The 16,291-nt window shown below is 36.3% G+C and overlaps 1 protein-coding gene across 1 annotated transcript in view; it reads left to right on the top strand.

Annotated features, from left to right (window-relative positions):
• Positions 1–15,176, top strand: part of LOC143231426 (uncharacterized) — a 72,074-nt gene extending 56,898 nt beyond the window's left edge. The window contains exons 4-8 of the mRNA XM_076465967.1: positions 5,004–5,137; positions 6,567–6,786; positions 9,782–9,912; positions 12,432–12,657; positions 14,285–15,176. Of these exons, the coding sequence (XP_076322082.1) occupies positions 5,004–5,137; positions 6,567–6,786; positions 9,782–9,912; positions 12,432–12,657; positions 14,285–14,376 (803 nt within the window). The 3' untranslated portion in view covers positions 14,377–15,176. The remainder of the gene's footprint in view (positions 1–5,003; positions 5,138–6,566; positions 6,787–9,781; positions 9,913–12,431; positions 12,658–14,284) is intronic.
• Positions 15,177–16,291: the final 1,115 nt, after the last annotated feature.

Genomic DNA, 16,291 nt, shown 5'->3' with positions numbered 1-16,291 from the left:
GCAGTTTACAAAACATCTGAAGAAGTAATCCTCCTATCTTTATTCTACGTGGCGCTTATGTATTTTTATTTTCATCATTATTGTTTTGAATCTCGCGCAAAGCTACACGAGAGCTATCTGCGCTAGCCACCCCTACTTTAGCAGGGGTGGCTAGAGGGAAGGCAGGTAGTCATCACTACACACCGCCAATTCTTGGGCTACTCTTTTACCGATTAATAGTGGGATTGACCATCACGGCTGAAAGAGCGAACATGTTTGGTGTGAGGGGGATTACGAGTCAAGTGCCTTGACCACCTGGCCATGCCAGGCCCTTCATCATTATTATAACTTTATCAGTAAGAATATTTTCAACACGTACAAAATTTTAAATATTACAGTTGTGTTTTTTATAATTACTAAAATTTTATTTTCTTACGTTATCTCTTAATAAATATGAATTACAACTACTTTTGAGAATATCCTTAAGCCTAAAATACTTGTACAGTTACACTATTTTACCAGTCATGTTCTTTTGGTTATTGACATGGTTAATCCCTGCGGATTTCGACGCTATCTACAAAATATTCCCCGTATATTCAGCTATTGGTGCGTTATAAGAAAGATGTCATTCTCTTCGAGTGAATGGTGAGCGGTGATGAGCTATTGGCTGGCTTTCTTCTTTCTGGTCAGTAGTTCAAAATTTGGGTCTTTTCAGTGACACAACGGTATTTCTGCGGGCCTATAACGCTAGAAATGGGTTTCAATACTCGTTGTTGGAAGAGCACAGATATCCCATTGTGTAGCTTTGTGCTCAACTTGAAAACATCAAAATTAGGGATATATCTTGTACCTCATCTTAATACGTGTTTATTCTGAAATATAAGGCACTTCTATAATCCTTTTCAAATGACTACTTGACTGTTAGTTTTAAAGTTAAACACAAAGCTATACAATTGACTAGTTGTGCTTTGCCCATCATGGGTATCGAAATCCGGATTCTATAGTTGTAAGTCCACAAATATATTACTGTGCCAATGGAGGACCTACACGATTAAAAATGCCTACTGGTGGCTTAGTGATAAATGTAAGGGCTTATAATATTAAAATTCGGGCTCGGTCCCCTTGGATGGCACGACACAGTAAGCCCATTTTGTAACGAGGAACTGAACAAACACTTACTAGTGTTACGTTCATCATGTCGCTATACAAATACCTGATGAAGATATCGTCTCAGAAATGTTAAAGTTCCTAACTTCTTTTATTCATAATTTTGTGTTTGAATGAAGCTAAACACAATTAAAACCTCATTTTCAGCTACATATTCTAGAGCAAACAGACAAAAATAATGTTACTTTACCTCTCTCTGTCATTTTAATTTTTCAACCGAAGATGAGAATAAGTTTTAAATAAGACACAAAGAATGTGTAAATATTCGTTATAAAATGAATAGTATTTCTCAAGGCCCGGCATGGCCAGGTGGGTTAAGGCGTGCGACTCGTAATCTGAGGGTCGCGGGTTCGCATCATCGTCGCACCAAACATGCTCGCCCTTTCAGCCGTGGGGGTGTTATAATGTGACGACCAATCCAACTATTCGTTGGTAAAAGGGTAGCCCAAGAGTTGGCGGTGGATGGTGATGACTAGCTGCCTTCCCTCTAGTCTTACACTACTAAATTAGGGACAGCTAGCGCAGATAGCCCTTGAGTAGCTTCGCGCGAAATTCAAAACAAACAAACACTAACTAATTAGGCTTAATATCACTACATTTTCTTATTTATTTTACAATATTGTTTACTAACTAATTAGGAGCCCGGCATGGCCAGGTGGTTGAGACACTCGACTCGTAGTCTGAGAGTCGCGGGTTCGAATTCCCGTCACACCAAACAAACTCGCCCTTTCAAGCGTGGGGCGCTATAATGTGACGGTCAGTCCCACTATTCATTGGTAAAAGAGTAGCCTAAGAGATGGCAGTGGGTGGTGATGCCTCGCTGTTTTCCCTCTAGTCTTACTGCTAAATTAGGGACGGCTAGTACAGATAGCCCTCGTGTAGCTTTGCGCGAAATTCACAAACAAACAAACTAATTAGGTTTAATATCATTACATTTACTGTTTTTTTTACAATATTTTTAGTAAACAATCATTTAATTTGTGATATTAATAGATTATTAGATATATAATATCATTTTCATGAACATCCCACTTTTATAGAGTATATCAGACCCTTATATACCACATAATATCCAAATACACAGAATAAAAGAAGTCTTCTAAATGACATCTGAATTACAGCTTGTGTGATGTCAGTTCTGTGATCTGTAGTTTAGTCTTCAATTGCATTTAGAAAAAGAATATTTTACTGTAACTGAAAGTAAAGCGCTTACTGAATAGAGAAATATTTCATCTCCCATGTAAAAGACAATTTTATTTCAAGAGTTTTCTTGTTTCCAGCGCCCCCACTGGCACAACGGTATGTCTGCGGACTTTGAACGCTAAGAAAACTTTGTGTGACTGTGTGCTTAATTTAAAACAAACAGTTGTTTCCAGCAACATTGAATCTTTTGAAATAACACGATTAAAATACTATATGCTTGAGTTTGAACGGCTTCTAAAAGTAATATCCGCCAACATTTTCGTGAAGAAAGAAACTATTAAACATTGAAAAGAATTGTTTTTGTCTGAAAGATTTGTTTTGTTTTTGAATTTCGCACAAAGCTACACGAGGGCTATCTGTGCTAGCCGTCTCTAATAATTTTGCAGTGTAAGACTAGAGGGAAGGCAGCTAGTCATCATCACCCACCGCCAACTCTTAATTTAAAACAAACAGTTGTTTCCAGCAACATTGAATCTTTTGAAATAACACGATTAAAATACTATATGCTTGAGTTTGTCCAGCTTCTAAAAATAATATCCGCCAACATTTTCGTGAAGAGTGAAACTATTAAACATTGAAAAGAATTGTTTTTGTCTGAAAGTTTTGTTTTATTTTTGAATTTCGCACAAAGCTACACGAGGGCTATCTGTGCTAGCCATCCCTAATTTTGCAGTGTAAGACTAGAGGGAAGGCAGCTAGTCATCATCACCCACCGCCAACTCTTGGGCTACTCTTTTACCAACGAATAGTGGGATTGACCGTCACATTATAACGCCCCCACGGCTAAAAGGGCGAGCATGTTTGGCGCGACGGGGATGCGAACCCGCGACCCTCGAATTATGAGTCGCACGACTTAACGCGCTTGGCCATGCCGGGCCCTTGTGAGAAAGAAATTTTCTAAGGCAACGAACGCCATGACTCTCGTCGGCTTAACTACAAAAGCAAATAACTGACGAATTTCGTTAGTATTCACGAGGTTCCTCGTCAGTATAAACCGCTCCAACGCCAAGAAGCTTGTACTGAGTGTTTGACACTCGCTACACTTTGTGAACGTGATATATATCATCTTTGTTGAGTAGAATCAATAAGTTAGAGTGGGTTTCCGCTGCTAATGTATGCTAAGTAAACACAGAAATGTGTAAAACCACCCCAAGTAATATCACGGTCACAAACCCAAGCGTTTTTTTGTAGCGCTCTAGAAAATAATCGGCAAATGTTCCCTTTTACTAATTACTGTTGGTAACGTATACTATAGAATATAAAGATACAATCTAATGTGAAAGTATATGTTTTTTTTTAGTCATTGAACTAACGTTGTTTTATCATAGCTGTCTCAAAACAACAACGGCTGTTAAATGTAACAATAAAGGGATAACTTTTTTCTGACAAGAAGAAACAATAGCTCTTATGATAGTAGAGCCATGTTTACAGATTCCATCGGATATATAGAGTTCAACATTCTTTTATTGTTTGTTTTTTTTATTTTCGCGCGGAGCTATACGAGGGCTATCTTTGTTAGCTGTCCCTAATTTAGCAGTGTAAGACTATAGAGAAGGCAGCTAGTTATCACCATCCACCGCCAACTCTTGGGCTACTCTTCTTACCAACGAATAGTGGGATTGACCGTATATTATAACGCCCCCACGGCTAAAAGGGCGAGCATGTTTGGTACGACGGTGATTCTAACCCGCGACCCTTAGATTACGAGTCGAACGCCTGAACCCACCTGGCCAGGCCGGACCATTCAACATTTTCTATACAGCCTAGAGAAATTCACGTCTAACTCAAACTTTATATATATAAGAATAAATGGATTTTTTTAATATTATGCTATGATTTCTTCTCTAATATATCCATTGATCAATTTTAACAAATTTTGAGTCCTTTATACTATATATTAAATACTCTCAAGATAATTTATGTGAACAATTGAATGCTGTTCTTTGTTTATTTGTTTGTTTTTTAATATGGCTGCCAAAATGAATCCTGACGATTTAAAAATAGTTATACGAGCTACAAAATTATTCTTATAAAACGATCTAGTTGTTTTTATCAAAACTTTATTTAGTCCATCAGTGGCACAGCGACATGTCTGTAGACTTGTATCGGTAGAAAGGATGTTTCGATACCGATGGTGGGCAGATCACAAATAGCCCTGGTGTGACTTTGTGCTTACCTCCAAACAACAACTTGTCTTCATATAAAGTTGTTTTATGGCACACAAACACGCGTAATCATAAAAGCTTGAAAAATGTGTTTTTCACACAAAATTATAGAATTAATTTTCTTAGTTTACAAGACTAAAATCAGGAGTTCGACTCCACTCGGTGGACACAACAGATAGACAGAGATAGTTTTTCTGTAAGAAAAACATTAAACACACATATAAATAGCAGTCGTATATTTATATGAGATTTTAAAACTTTACGCGTGACATTATTTGTATTACTTTTGTATGTGTGGAACAAACCGTTATTGCTTTTGCAAAGCAATTACTAAGTTTGTCTTTGTATAAAGTTATTGTATGGTTTGTTAATTTATGCTGTTATCAAGTTAGGTCTTATTGGTTTACCGTCTAAAGAAAGTTTTATATATATGGTATAATAATTATGTATTTTCAGCATTCAGATAAATATATTGCTCTTTGTTTGCAGTTATACCACGAGATGGCCCTGTCGTCGAAGGCATCCAACCGAAGTATGACGTTGGAGACAACGTTAACGTCACTTGCAGATCTTCACCGTCTCGACCAGCTGCCAAAATCCACTGGTTTATAAACAACAAAGAGGTGGCTTTCTGAAATATTCTTTTTATTTTGATTTTCTTTATTATCGAAGAATTGAAAAGTTTCCAAGTAGCTAGACATTACTTTAAGTATTTGAACGTTTCTATCCTAATCGCAGCCGGTGAACATGAAACAGTCAAACACAAAAGATTAAAAACAGTAACGTAAGTGCACACATACAGAAAACGAAACTTTCTGGTGAAATGCGCGTGTTCCTTACAATACCAGAAAAGTGATTAACATATTTTAAACTGGGTAAAACGTTTTAATTTTAATTAATACACTTAAACATTTTCTACTGTATCATGGAGTTACATCAGTGTTTAAAATAATATATCTTAATTACTTAAATATGTTTATTGACATTTTCATATCGTATTTAAAAGTACACAAGTAAGAAATGTTAATCAAATATATAATTTATATTATCCATAAACCTTTCTCCGTATATGATGGTCTCTTTATTTAAACCGTTTTCTTTCAATGCGACTTTAAAATATTTTATTTCTTTTTTATTTCTACGTCTCAAACGAAAATGATAGATATCCATTTTTCGAACTTTGAAACAGCATACTTTGAATATTATTCAATTTCAAACAACCAATCAGTAACTGACAAGTGTAGATTGTTCGTGAAAGAGTGCATTTGTTCCAACGTTTTAATAACGGTATCCTTAACACGTATTTTACTGTTAATGAGAACTTGTGAACGTTATCTAACACCAATAATAACAACCTGAAACAGGTTAAAATTACACTTAAAATAAAACCTCCATCATGGTTGATAAGCACTTTTGTTACCATGTTTAGATAAGTATTATTGTTACCCTGGTGAGATAAGTATTATTGTTACCACGTTTAGATGAACACTACTGTTACCATGTTTAGATAAGTATTATTGTTACCCTGGTGAGATAAGTATTATTGTTACCACGTTTAGATGAACACTACTGTTACCATGTTTAGATAAGTATTATTGTTACCCTGGTGAGATAAGTATTATTGTTACCGTGTTTAGATAAGTACTATTGTTACCGTGTTTAAATAAGTATACTTGTTACACTGGTTAAATGAACACTATTGTTACTATCTCTCACTACTGGATTTTTTTTAAGTAAGCTTGAGTGTCTTTTCTTAGTTATTATCGTTGTCCATTTTTAATAGCTAATGAATTTTATATTATTAATATTATAATGTACAGAGCGAAACGACAAAGCAGGACATCTACATTTGGCTAAACACCCTCAAACAAATTCACAATAAGTAAACACATTAGCATGTATATTAATCATTTATCAGTTGGTCACTCTGACATTTTGTAACGTTATCGTCTGACATCCCCAGCATTCTAATTTATAAGTATATCGCTTTAAAATGAGTTTCGTTAGTTGTAACGTGTGATGTTTTAAAATGTTTTTGTTTATATTTCGTAGCTTCCTGAAAACCTTTTAACCGCCTATCCAGAGAGCGAACACATTGGTGGCCTGGTTAGTTCTATGCTAGGCCTTTATTTTGAGGTCACATATGACCACTTCATACGAGATACCCTAACTCTGAGATGTTCAGCTGTTATTTCAAACAACTACTCCCTAAACAGTGAGGAAATTATCATACGTGGTAATCTCTCACGTTCAAGTCCTTATCCAAGTTTAGGTAATGTTCAAATGTATGTTCAGAGGATATTTAGTTCAGTTCAATTACCAATAAGCCAATAAAAATAATTTTTTTATAAGTTCAGTTGTTAATTTTTTTTCTCTACAATACAAACTATTGAAGTTAGTAAAAACATTCCTTTTGGCAAATTATTTTATTAGTACGTACCTTGGATAATAAAATAAAGTTAAATAAATTATTAATTTCGTTATTTGCATCCACAGGTTAGATATACATAGCAAACCATAGTATATGTTTGTACGCTCGTCTGTCTCGCGTTTACGGTGCTCACTTCCCGCGCTGAGTTTAAAAAGCTGCGCACGCATGCAAAGCTCAACATTCACTTTTGAAATGACGGGGAAAACAGGCTCGAACAATGGCAGTGCCAAATATTTTCTACGCAAGCAAATTGCTTTACAGTAAAATATTACTAATTAATCACACTATTATTTACATATTAAGATGTGACGTAATTTAAATAATAAAAATGTAAATTTTCCGTGTTATTGTTGAACTGTTATTAGCATGACTGAAATGGTCACTAATTACTTTCCGCAGAGGGTGATATAACCAGCTGAGAGCTTTGGTCCTAAATTATACACAACTACACTATAAATTATCTATTTATCTAAATTATCAATTTCATCAACACAGAAATCACCACAATCTACATTTTATTAGAATTGCAATTAAATAAATTATTTATGAAAAATAAAATATATCTGTAACTTTATTATGTCAATGACATGAAGCACAAGTTCTTTGAAACTGAAAATACTTGTTTAAAACAATTTTTTAACTTATTCAATGATCTATTTCTATTTTTGGTTGTTCTTTTGATAACGGCCCGGCAAGAGCAGTTGGTTGAGGCGCTCGCCTTGTAATCTGAGGGTCGGGGGTTCGAATCCCGGTCGCACCAAACAAACTCGCCCTTTCAGCCTTGTTGGTGTTATAATGTTATGGCCATTCCAATTCGTTAGTAAAAGAGTAGCCCAAGAGTTGGCGGTAGGTGATGATGACTATCTGCCTTCCCTCTAGTCTTACGCTGTAAAATTAAGCACGAAATTCAAAAACAAACAACTTTTTATAAGACTAATTTTCTTAAAATGTTTGGGGCATCTTTCGTCCAAAAGGCATCTGTAAAAATGTTCCTCTACAGTTATAAACTCTCAAAAGATGACACTACAAGCGTCCACGGGTCGTTGAATCATGATACAAAATTATATATGTAAAAACGGTTGGTTTAGGTTGAGAAAATTTTATAGAAGAGCGAACAACGTTTCGAAGAAGGTCAAAACGTTGTTCGCTCCTCTACATGAAAATTTTCTCAACCCAAACCAGCGGTTTTACATATATTTCTCTACAAGTGGGTTTTCTCGTCATCACTGATGAAGCAAAATTGTTCGTTTTTTGACAAAGCCACAGAATAGGTTACCTGTGAAATATCCACTGAGGTGATTTTACTTCGCAAGTCTACAAGAATACCACTGACCCCACATTCCCCGGCACTATAAAATGAAAAAGCCACCCCATAGTGCTAAAATTGTTTTTAATTTCGCCAAAGCTACACGATGGCTACCTGTCCCTGATTTAGCACTGTTGGGCAAGAGGAAAAGCAGCTAGTAATCACCATCAACCGCCAACTTTGGGGCTACTCTTTTACTAATGGCTTATAACATTATAACGCCCCGCAAGATTGGATGTTTTTGTTGTTTTTGAATTAAGCACAAATCTCCACAATGGGCTATCTGTGCTCTGCCCACCACAGGTATCGAAACCCGGTTTTTAGCATTGTAAGTCCGCAGACATACCGCTGAGTCACTGGGGGGCCCAAGGCTGGAAGGGCGAATATGTTTGATACGACGAAGATTCGAACCCGCGTCCATCAGATTAAGAATCAAGCGCCTTAACTACGGGATCTGCAGTGTTAAAATAACACTTCCTTAGCCGATCATACCACCCTTCCATTGGACAGTTTATAGTAAACACTTTCGTGAGAAGTTAAAAACACAAGTTGTTATATGAATTCAATGTGTTTTCTACCTACAATTAATTAATTTTAGAGGAAGCTTATACATATCATTTAACTTTCGTCTTATTTTTTTAAAGTTTCTGTCCAATAAAACCAAAAGATTAAACTTTCCATGTTATCGCACTTCCTGTGTTCACCCAGATAGCAATCCATGCAAGAAAGAACTGCTGTTATTATATTGATAAAGTACTTTATTTAAAACCTCTCTTATTTGTTCAATAATCAGCCATATTTTATTCGATTTATTTTTTTTATACCCATGTTAAGTGTTCCACTCTAATTCACAACATCAAAGCAATCAGACTTACCGTTGAGCCACGTAGTAAATATAAACTTTAACTGTTTTGTTTATTTGTTTTTCAATTTCGCACAAAGCTACTCGAGGGCTATCTAATTTAGCAGTGTATGACTAGAGGGAAGGCAGCTAGTTATCACCACCCACCTTCAACACTTGGACTACTCTTTTATCAACGAATAGTGGGATTGACTATAACCTACTAACGCTTCTACGGCTGAAATGGCGAGCATGTTTGGTGCGACCGAGGCTCGAACCCGCGACTCTCAGATTACCAGTCGAACGCCTTAACCCACCTGGTCATACCTGGCCAAACTTTAACTGAATTGCCCTACACTAAAGTACCCCACTGATACAATTGTAAGTCTACGAATTTCTAACGCTAAAATCAAGAGTTCGATTTCATCTCGGTGGACTCAGGAGACAACCCGATGTGGCTTTGCTATAACAAAACACACACCCTCTACTATTTTTTTTGTCATAAAAAGTAATTTTAACCACTACTATATTCAAAGAGAAATGATGTATCAGCTAAGCTAAATTTATTTTTAAATCACAACTATACGTATTTTTTTCGTCAATAATTGAACAATCTTGAAATATATATAAAATAAATTAGCTTAATTACAACAAAGATTATGTTGTTGTTTTTTCTCGTGACCCTGCAGGCTCCAATAAAGGCCCCGTAATTACAGGTGGATATTCTGCTTACCGAATCAAGGATGTTGTTGACGTCAACTGTACTTCGACCACTTCCAACACACCTGCAATTCTTCGCTGGTTCATAAATGAAAATCAAGTAAGTTGTTTTGCAAAGATAATTACAAAAATAAATAAATGCGGTGATTGTTTTGGAATTTCGCACAAAGCTACTCGAGGGCTATCTGTGCTAGCCGTCTCTAATTTAGCAGTGTAAAATTAGAGGGAAGGCAGCTAGTCATCACCACCCACCGCCAACTCTTGGGCTACTCTTTACCAATGAATAGTGGGATTGACCGTCACATTATACGCCCCACGGCTGGGAGGGCGAGCATGTTTAGCGCGACGCGGGCGCGAACCCGCGACCCTCGGATTACGAGTCGCACGCCTTACGCGCTTGGCCATGCCAGGCCCAGGATGCGGTGAACTAGTTTAAAAAAAAAACACCAAACACCCATTTATTTCTTCAATGAACTACTTTTTTTTAGCCTTTTTTTACATTTTACAATAATTTTCAACAGGTCTTAAGGATAAAATACGATAAACTGACGCGTTACTCCAAAACTAACACTCCTCTGACGCATAAAGAAAACCTACCATTTGTCTTCAGATATTTGTGCAAAGCGTGTTTGGTTCTAAATTTGGCACAAAGCTACACGAAGACTATCTGCACTAGCCCTCCCTAATTTAGTAGTGTAGGGCCAGAGTGAAGGCAGATAATCTTCACCGCCCACCGCCAACTCTTGGAATACTCTTTTACCAACAAATAGTGGGATTGACCACAACATTATAATGCCCTTACGGCTGAAAAAGCGAGCATGTTTGGTGTAACAGCAATTCGAACCTATGACCCTCAAATTGTGAGTTGAGAACTCTAGCCAACTGGCTATGACGGGTCCCGCGCAATGCTGCTCGAAAGCTATCTACACTTATAATTAATCTTGAAATGATAGACTAGAGATAAGGGTCACTTTAATCAATGAAGATTGGGATTGACCATCACTTTATAGCAGCCCCGTAGCTGAAAGAAATAGCATGTTTGGTGACTTGCTTGAGTGCAGTGGCTCGCAGATTGTGAGTCGATATTTTAACGAATTGATAATTACAGTAAGTACGTTCAACTGTTTCACCAGTTATTTTTGTCTCTATTACCGTGTTGAATACTTAATGAATAGCGAATATCGCAAAATAGGGTGAAAATAGGGTGTCACCGGTTCGAATCCCGTCGCTGAACATACTCGCACCTTCGACAGTACAGACGTTATAACGTTTCGTTCAATCTCACTTGTCGTTGGCAAGCACTTGGTTGATATTAACTAGCTGTCTTCTCTCTAGTTTATCACTTCTAAATTAAAAAAAATGTCCCAAACATTCGGCGGGTGTTTACTAGCTGTCTTCTCTGTAGTCTATTATTTCTAAATTGTTATTCTTAAGCTCAAAGCAACACAAAGGGATATTGCTGCTCTGTGAATATAGAAAGCTGGTTTCTCTGGGTACTATCATTTGAGAAGGAGAGAACAACGTTTCGATCTTTTAGGATGTCAGGTTATTAACATACACCTGCAACGCCCCCTACAATCCCATACCCGTTTATACTCGTCCCTAAGACATGTATTTGGCAACGGTCAGTTGCAAACTCTATCTTTTTTAACCTGAAGATGACCTAGAAAGGTCGAAACGTTCTTTTCTCCTTATCTATAGAGTTAATGCCCATACCAGCCGTTCTGAGATATATTTTTATTTCAAGTGGGTTTCTCGTCATCAATAAAGCTGGTTTCCAGCGTTGTAAGTCCAGGGATAGCTGTTCTACTAAAGTCTGAGGAAAGTCAACGCAGATAATCCTCAAGTAGCTGTTTGTTTGTTGAATTTGCGCAAAGCTACACGAGGCTATCTGCGCTAGCCGTCCCTAATTTACCAGTATAAAGCTAGGGAGGCAGCTAGTCATCACCACCCATCGCCAACTCTTGGGCTACTCTTTTGCCAACGAATAGTGGGATTGACTGTGACATTATAACGCCCCATGACTGAAAGGGTGAGCATGTTTGGTGCGACAGGGATTTGAACCCGCTACCATCAGATTACGAGTCGCACGCCTTAACACGCTTGGCCATGCCAGGCCACCTTCTGGCACTATACGCACCTTTATCGTGATACAACTTATCAGTTTACAAAAATTTCAAACTATAAGTGTTGCTTTCCAATACTTTTCGGGATGTCTTTAACTCCTGGCGGCCCGGCATGGCCAAGTGTGTTAAGGCGTTCGACTTGTAATCTGAGGGTCGTTGGGTCTGAATCCCCGTCGTACCAAATATGTTCGCCCTTTCAGCCGTGGGAGCATTATAATGTAACGGTCAATCCCACTATTCGATGGTAAAAGAGTAGCCCAAGAGTTGGCAGTAGGTGGTGATGACTAGCTGCCTTTCCTCTAGTCTTACACTGCTAAAATTAGGGATGGCTAGCGCAGATAGCCCTCGAGTAGCTTTTCGCGAATTTCAAAAACAAACAAACAAATATTTAACTCCTGGAGAAAAATTAGTGATAATTCAGCGTAGCTCGTACAATTAAAGTCATTTTGTTCGTTCTTTATTGTCAGAATATCTTTGTTTTTTCTCCATTTAGGCCAACAATAAGTACTTGGTGAACTATCCCTTCCTTCTGGGCAGAGATGGAATGATCACAAGTGTTCTAGGGCTCAGATTTGTTGTGAGAAAAAAACACTTTCAAAACGGAGAAATGCATCTTAAGTGTACATCAACCTTATCTGAAGTTATGAACATGACCACCAGAGAAGAAGTATTTGGCAGCCATCATAAGAATTCAGGGTTTCATGCATCCGAGAGCAAAGGTTACAAAATGTAGTTTTAACTATTAGTTTTAATTAGTTTTTGATTGATTAGAACTTTGATAGAGTAAAATATTTTTGATGTCCCTTTTACTGTTATTCTAATGTATTTCAAAAAAGTTGACAACTGGTTTGTAGAAACTTGAAATTTATTACGTCCAGAAGTATGAAGAATATTTATAATCAGTTTCTAGAAATATTATATCAAACAGCTGTGACTGACTGTCTGACTGGTATGAACAGTCAGTCCTAGAAATATTATATCAAACAGCTGTGACTGACTGTCTGACTGGTATGAACAGTCAGTCCTAGAAGTATTATATCAAAAACTGTCTGACTGGTATGAACAGTCAGTCTAGAAATATTATATCAAACAGCTGTGACTGTCTGACTGGTATGAACAGTCAGTCCTAGAAATATTATATCAAACAGCTGTGACTGACTGTCTGACTGGTATGAACAGTCAGTCCTAGAAATGTTATATCAAACAGCTGTGACTGTCTGACTGGTATGAACAGTCAGTCCTAGAAATATTATATCAAACAGCTGTGACTGACTGTCTGACTGGTATGAACAGTCAGTCCTAAAAATGTTATATCAAACAGCTGTGACTGTCTGACTGGTATGAACAGTCAGTCCTAGAAATATTATATCAAACAGCTGTGACTGACTGTCTGACTGGTATGAACAGTCAGTCCTAGAAATATTATATCAAACAGCTGTGACTTACTGACTGACTGTTCATACCAGGGGGGGCAAGCGGTGAAGAAATTTCCCTAGCAACGGGGGGCAAGCAGTGGTGAAATTTCCTATCAACAGGGGGCAGAAGGGGAAATTTCCCAGCAACAAGGGCTAACAGTGGAGGAAATTTCCCAAGCAACAGGGGGCAAGAAGTGTGGGAAATGTCCCTAGCAAAGGGGGCAAGAAGTGAGGGAAATTTCCCTAGCAACGGGAGGCAAGTCAGTCCTAGAAATATTATATCAAACAGCTGTGACTGATTGACTGACTGTTCATACCAGAACAGTCAGTCCGCGGGTTTTGCTCCTGGAATAAGAGTTTTGTTATTTATTCATAAAATTATTTTATTCAATCTATTTTTTTCTTTCATAACGACCAATAATTTCGCATGTATAATGAATAATTAGAAACCATAACTCGGTTGCGTTGATGTTTGTATCTCAGAACGGCTGGTATGGGTATTAATACTTTTACTTTTAAAACAGATAACAACTTTTCGACCATTCTAGGTCATCTTCAGGTTAAAGGTCTATAGTCTTTTTTTTTGTTTGTTTCTGCAAGTCATTTAGTTTTTTATATTTCCAGTTTAAAATGGCTTTTAGTAGTTTCTTCTGTAAATTATGGATAATGTTTGAACACTGGTTAAACTGAAGATGACTTAGGAAGGTCGAAACGTTGTGTTGTGCTCTGCTTTAATAGTAAAATGTTATAATCCATACCAGCTGTTCTGAGATACACTTTTATTTCAAGTGGGTTTCACGTCATCAAGAGTAGGTTGACGCTTGCTGTAGACAATCTGACATTTAATATAGCCTAAAAAATATTACACTTACCTAGCGAAATTTTATTGAAACTTAAATGTGGTTGTTTTAATTATGGCTTTGTATTACAGCACAAGGCAATGGTGTTCAGCCAATCAGAAGTTTTCTACCAGTTGTTCTGATCGTCGTCATTGGAGTAAAACGTTTGGTTAAACTGGTCTAGCGAGGCTGCAATTGGAAGAAAATTAGTCTTCAACTCTATTGATAAAACTTAGACATCATGAGATTCTCATTTTGTCTATTTGCCAGTATAGTTTTGAAATACATTCCATTATATAATAGAGTGGTAATCTTCGTACTTTGAATTTGTACTTGTTGGAGAGCATGCGCAATGGAATATTTAATTAAAAGAATGTACAGACGTAAACTTTTGTATATCAGTGTCAAATACACATATATATATCTATACTTAAAATATGCGTGTTTAAAAGTCACGACACGTTTTAAATAAACGTTTATTAAGACGTTAAATGTCTTAACTAAATGTTCAAAAAAGTGAATTAATTCATTTCTTGTATATTTTGTAGGTGGCGTATGAACCTGATACTGAAAAATTAATACGATTTTTTGTCGTGTCTAACTTTATATATAATCATTCTTTCTACCAGTTGATCGGTAATTTAACTAAGACAAGTTATTCCTTCTTATTCTATTTGTTTCTAGTTAGATCACCTAAACACTTAAATAAGGATTACTTTGTTAATGTATTGTTAAAGGCAATATTCATATTTACTTAAGTTTACTCTGTGTTTACACACCCATGACACAAGTGCATGTATATAAAAAACTGATACAAAGGCCAACAATAAGAAAGCAAATCCTCAAAATCCTCTTTCATGTGTAACAATAGAAGATTATAAAAAATATAATATTGTGCTTATTATTTATTTCCTTATATTGCTTGGTCCTTAAACTTGCATTATTTATGGAACAGTTTTGACAGTTGTTTTTCTTCAGCCTTACATGGCCATAAGTCATTTAAAAGACGTAAAGCGTTTTGCGTTTTGTATTCACTGAGGTTTAAAAGGCTGGTGGAAGGAAAAGCAAGCTAATAAAATCCTCTATATAAATAGTGTAACACGTGAGTGTATGAAAGTGAAGCTTAATAATTGACTGAGCACAGAACTTTAATATATATATATAGTACGTATATAAAAAAATCCATGACTCAGATATGTCTAAGAGTGTAAAATAAGAAACCTTAAAACATACGCGTATTTTTGATTGAAAAAATATCAAGTGAAGGGTACGTTATTGCACGAAACCGGTATGAAATTAAATGAAAAATACACACGTAGCGAAAATATTAGAATACTGAAAAAACTATATGTTTTTCATTTTGTTTATTTCTCTATAAACAGATAAAGGTATATAAATAAATTTCTCCATCAAAACGCCAAATATTTGTACTTCTCTGCACGGATAAGTCCATCTTAACAGAAGGACGCTGATCTGTCCGGATATGAACAATTTTTTGTGGGTCAAATGCATGTAATTTTATCACACGTTAATCAAAAACTACCAATTATAATTCCAGTTTCATCCTTTATGGTCTCTTTATGCTTGCTAAAATGGTCATAAAAATCTTATGTATAACGCTTTATATAGTTTATAATATATGTCTTTGCACACAATAGATGGCGACACATACCACGAACAAAAATATAATCACAGCAAATGCACAACCTTGAAATGATATATTCGTTTCCTTTTCAATTTCGTGTTTCTACAACACATTCACTTCGTTCTATTAATTTCACAACTTTTGTGTAGATTTTATTTCTTTTGACAGTTTCACACACACACACACACACACTTATATAATTGTGGTAATTATCAACAACCTTAGATCAACGTTTTCCAGTTTCGTACTGCACGTATATTTAGCTCGTGACTAGTATGATTTTGGCTAATGTATTGAAAAACCACGTGCTGAGATTCGTAAGCTTTTTGTAAAAATTAAAATGAGCGAAGCAAGGATTTTAGACCAAAAATACTTTACCTAAATAAAACTTCCATTGATCAAATTACGATGTGACGTGCATTTCAGGAATTTGAATGTTTCGCCGTTCAACAAA

Source organism: Tachypleus tridentatus, chromosome 11 (genome assembly GCF_004210375.1).
Source record: "Tachypleus tridentatus isolate NWPU-2018 chromosome 11, ASM421037v1, whole genome shotgun sequence".
Classification (NCBI taxonomy): Eukaryota; Metazoa; Arthropoda; class Merostomata; order Xiphosura; family Limulidae; genus Tachypleus; species Tachypleus tridentatus.
This window is presented reverse-complemented; position numbering and strand designations above follow the sequence as displayed.